At 54.8% G+C, this 5021-nt stretch overlaps 1 protein-coding gene across 2 annotated transcripts in view; it reads right to left on the reverse strand.

Moving 5' to 3' along the window:
* Nucleotides 1-4630, reverse strand: part of TTC39A (tetratricopeptide repeat domain 39A) — a 62835-nt gene extending 58205 nt beyond the window's left edge. The window contains exons 1-2 of one of the 2 annotated variants that reach the window (XM_011973731.1): nucleotides 4522-4630; nucleotides 2568-2639 (exon numbers count right to left, since the gene is read on the reverse strand). In XM_011973731.1, the coding sequence (XP_011829121.1) occupies nucleotides 2568-2639; nucleotides 4522-4574 (125 nt within the window). In that variant the 5' untranslated portion in view covers nucleotides 4575-4630. The remainder of the gene's footprint in view (nucleotides 1-2567; nucleotides 2640-4521) is intronic. The other variant, XM_011973732.1, reaches the window with a different exon arrangement.
* Nucleotides 4631-5021: the final 391 nt, after the last annotated feature.

The raw sequence follows: 5021 nt of genomic DNA on the forward strand, positions 1-5021 counted from the left end.
CTCCTGGGTTCACGCCATTCTCCTGCCTCAGCCTCCCGAGTAGCTGGGACTACAGGCGCCCGCCACCACGCCCGGCTAATTTTTTGTATTTTTAGTACAGACAGGGTTTCACCGTGTTAGCCAGGATGGTCTCAATCTGCTGACCTCGTCATCTGCCCACCTCGGCCTCCCAAAGTGCTGGGATTACAGGCGTGAGCCACCGCGCCCGGCCTAGCCCTTCCTCTTATAATCGTCACGTGCGCTGATATAGCAGTGTGCCAGGCAGTGCTTTACATAAACTAACTCATCTGATCCTCAAAACAATCCTGGGAGGCGAGTCCTAACATTACCCACATTTTACAGATGAGGAAACTGAGGCACGAGCAGCTAAACAGCCTGTCAAAAGTCATACTGCTAGAAAGTCTCAGAGTCAGGCTTCAAAACCAGCCTAAGGCCAGGCACAGTGGCTCACGCCTGTAATCCCAACACTTTGGGAGGCTGAGGCGGGCGGATCACTTGAGGTCAGGAGTTTGAGACCAGCCTGGCCAACATGGTGAAACCCTGTCTCTACTAAAAATACAAAATTAGCTGGGCGAGGTGGCGCATGACTGTAATCCCAGCTACTCCGGAGGCTGAGGCAGGAGAACCTGGAAGGTGGAGGTTGCAGTGAGCCGAGATCGCACCATTGCATTCCAGCCTGGGCGACAAGAGTGAAACTCTGTCTCACAAAAAATAACACCCCCCCACCCCCCAATACACACACACTGAAAAAACAAAACCAGCTTATGTGGCTCCAGAGTACTTCTCACTGCTTTGATTTACCATCCCAGGACTTGAGCTTGGAAGTTGCTGGCAGCCATGCCTCCTACTGAGTGGAGAAGCAGGTGAGTGTTAGGAGAGAATGGAGCTGGCCACAAAGAGAAACTGCGTTGAGAGGCAGAAATCTTCAGGAAAGGACAAAGCAAATCAAGCACCTCAGATCACAGATTTGAAGAGGTTACAGGAAATGTGGCATGCTGGCAGAACTGAAGTTGCAACCCAAATCTGTTTCTCAATGACACCCAAAAGGACCTAAATGTTCCAAGTTTAAACCCCTCCATAACTGATAGTGGGACAAAGGTTGCTTGAATGTCTTTCAAGGTCTTGTCATCAGGGATTGAGGATCTGAGGGACCACAATGTGCTTCTCGCACTAGAGCCCTCTCCTACCCCTTACAGTCGTCCTCAGCAACAGGGGGCAGAGCAGAGTCTGGGATTAAAAGCTTCAACACTGTAAAACTTGGAATTTTAAATCACAAGTCTGGGAATCACAATGCTTCAACCTGCAGGATCTGAGGATCACAGAGGTCAAAACTCAGCACTGGCCTCAAGTCCAAATTAATTCCCAAGGAAGAGACCCCAAAGCCACCCAAGGATTCCAGCCACCAAATTAGAAACTCCCAACCTAGAAGCATCTGAGAGCTCCTCCAGCTCAAGCTCAGGAGAATTCAGGCTCAAGAGCAGGAATTCTGACTAAAGCAGTCCTAGCAGGCCTCCAGCCTCCTAGGCTGGGCCCCTCCATTCTTGAGGAGGCCCCTCCCTCCCACAGCAGATCTGCCACTCAATTACTCTCTCCAAAGCAATCTGCCTGTCTGTACACTCCCTTTTATTTTTGGTGCTGTCTCCTACCACGAGTGGGCGCTTCTACCACAACTTAGCTATGGTATGGCTAAGAAGGGCCTGGTTTGTAGGCTGAGTAGGGGGTGGTCCCCACTGTAACATGCATGGGCGTTAGGAATGGTCCCCTTTCCTTTTCCCAGCAGTTCCCAGCTACCCAATCCTGGTGCCTGGAATCCCACAATTGACTCCCAAACCTTTCAGAATCCTCCCTGCTCAATGGAAATACCCTGGAAGGAAGATTACCTCATACCAGTACTGAGAAGGAAGTGAACACCAAATATGCCCCAGTGACTGTTAGGTCCTTTACAAATGACTTCAATAGATCTTTCCACAGCTCAGAGAGTGGTTATTATTTTACAGCTGAGGAAACTGAGGCTCACACAGATCAGACAATGAATCAATGTCAAAGAGCCAGTAAGTAAGCGGCAGAGCAGTGGTTGAGCACCTCTCCACATCCCCATCCCCCTGCCAAGTTCTTTGCCCTTGGCTATGCTGTGGGACACAGGGTGGTGTGGTGGGCGAGGGGTGAGGATGGAGAGGTCACAGGTCCTGAGCTGGGAGAATGGAGTCCCAGGTTTGAGCCTTGGGTGTGAGACCTTGTGTGGGCCACCGGGAGTTGCCCACACAAATTCTCTGGGTATTTGTGCGCAGCAAGTTCCAGCTGAAGTACAAAGGCGCATGTGCGCAGGCTCACAGTGCACTTCCTCACACAGGCCCACTGGGGGATGTGGAGGCCTCTGCTTGACCAGAGACCACCCCCACACCTTCTCCTCAGCCTGTCCATTCACTGCTTCTCAATTCTTCCTTCTTAAATTCTGTCTCCCATTCCCTCCATTCTCCTAACCCACACCTCAGCATCTCTCTCCTGGACCATCACGCCAGCCTCCCCTCTGCTCTCCCTGCACACTGAGAGGTGAGTAACATACACACACGGGAGACCCCGAAAGCTCCCAGGTGCCCACAGGACAATGCACAGCTGGATTCTCCCAGGCAGGGCAGGTCCTGGAAGGCAAGAAAGCCATGTGGCCCAGGGATCTCTTGCTCCTCAGAAATCATCCCCTCATGTCCTCATCAAAACCGAAATGCACTCTGAGCCCCATTATGTGCTGTGCTCTGGGAACATGGGGACAAATGAGCCCTGTCCCCTTTCCATAAGTAGTGGAGAAACAGAAAAGGAAGAGGTGACAGTGATCCAGCATTAAAATGGTCTGTCCACAAAAATCCTTTCTCCATAGGACAGCATGGTCATCTTTAAATAAGTAAATGCCCTGCTAAAGCTCTCTAGTGGTTTCCCACCACACAGTGAAACCTAAATTCCTGGTCCTGTTTGTTCTGGCTAGCCTGCTTCCTGGGTCTCAGTGATCTTCCATCACTCGCCCTCCTTTCTTCTCAGACACAGCTCAGGCTTTGATGTGAGCTAACCTGCCTGCAATGCTTCAGCACCGCCAATTTTACTGTGCATCACATTATCTTATTGTACGCCTCGCCCAGCACCCATTTCTGATGTTTATTTGTTTGTCTACTTGTTTATGTCTCTCTCCCACTAGAACCTGGTCGCTCAGAGCAGGACCTGTATGTCTGAAGTAACACCATACCTGCAGTGCCTAGTGCAGTGCTGGCCCAGCACACCAGTGCTCAACAATGTGCGCTGAAAGGCTGAATGAGAGCCGCCAAAGGGTGGTGGAGAGCCACGGAAGGGTTTTATTTTCTTTAATGTTTTTTCCTTTATTTATATAGAGATAGGGTCTTGCTATGTGTCCTAGGCTGCTCTCAAATTCCTGGGCTCAAGCGATCCTCCCGCTTGGCCTCCCAAAGTGTTGGGATTACAGGCATGAGCTACTATGCCTGGCCCATGGAAGGGTTCTAAAGTAGAAAATGGCTTGGTCTGGTTTGTGCTTTAGAAAGGATGTGTAGAAAGGGAGAGCCTGGAGGAGCTGGGGAAGCGGGCCTGATGCAATAGTCCAAGGAGAATAAACAGCTTTGAGAGACACTGGGAGGTAAAATCAACAGGACTTGTAGACAGGGGTGGGAGTAAGGTAGGGAAGTGTCAGGGATGACTCCCTGGTTTCGGGCTTGGGCAACCATTCACTGACACGGGGACACAGGAGGAGGAACACGTTTGGGGCTTGCCAAGTTTGAGGTGTTCACAGGACAGTCAGATGGAGGTGTTGGGAGGACAGTTGCATTCCCCTCTCCCTGGCACAGCAGGGTGAACTTTAAAGATGTAAGTATGAAGGGGAGGGCTGAACCTCAGAAGAGAGGTCAGGCCTGTCGTCTCCTCTCACAGGAACACAACTGGGGCCCACTAACTTATCCCAGAGGCAGGGCCAGCTAGGGAGGTGGCTGACACACCCTGCAGGGCTCGTCTTGGAGGAGCTGGGGTGCACATAACTCACCCTGGACTGGGTCTGGAACCCAGGAGTTGCCCCACCTGCTCCTCGGATGTGGACAACCCCTCAGGGACACAGCGCCCTGGCTTCATCTGTCCGGGCACACAGCGTGCCCACACTTGGCTCATGCAGACCTGGGGAGAACCAGGTGAGAGGATGGAGGGCTGAGCGCAGACACCGCTGCCCAAACCTGACCGCCAGCCCCGCCTGAGGTCCCGCTCACCGAGTGGCCTTCGCAGGTGGCCCGCGTTTTGCGACACTGAGCGGCGCTCAGGTGGGACCGCGTCTACCCTCCCCAGTCCCTGCCCTGCTGGGGGCGAGGACAGAGAGCAGGGGGCGCATGGCGCTGCCCGTCCCGGGCCTCCGGCCGACCCCCACGCCCAGCAGCCGCAAACCCTGTGCCCCTCAGCTGTTTCCCCGACCTCGGTTGGCTCCACCGGTGGCCCCTTGGTCCCGTCCGCGCCTTCCGCCGAGTCCCCGCCCCTGCCCGGTACCTGCGGTCGCTTTTCCGGGAGGCCGCCTCCTTCCAGGTGGTCAGAAAGGCCATGGGCTCGGACGCGGGCGCGGGCGGCCCCCCGCGGCTGCGGCGGCGGCAGTGGCGGCTACGGTGGCAGCACCTGGACAGGGCGGGCAGGGCGGGACCCGTGGCTCCTCCCCGCCCTGGACCGGCGCCTCCCTGCCCCAAAGTGGAAGGGCGTAGGTGTCCCTGGAGCGGGCCTGAGGTCCCTAGGCAAGCCCACTCCCACCCAGGACTAGAAAGGACTCCGAACACTCCGAAACCCCTCACTGGGCACCAGGAGAAACGGAGCTCCAGGCTTTGTCCAAGGTCACAAGGGGGCCAGCCGCCGGTCTCCCACTCTGTCCAGATCCCAGCCTCCAAACTGAAGGGGCCGCACGATGGCCTTACCAGGGTCCCTGCGGGACATAGCAGCACCACCCACCCTGTTCCCTCCTCCCTACATGCAGAGCCAGTTTTTCTAGGGCCTCGCCTGAA

The sequence above is a fragment of the Mandrillus leucophaeus genome, unplaced genomic scaffold, assembly GCF_000951045.1.
Source record: "Mandrillus leucophaeus isolate KB7577 unplaced genomic scaffold, Mleu.le_1.0 Scaffold14, whole genome shotgun sequence".
NCBI lineage: Eukaryota > Metazoa > Chordata > Mammalia > Primates > Cercopithecidae > Mandrillus > Mandrillus leucophaeus.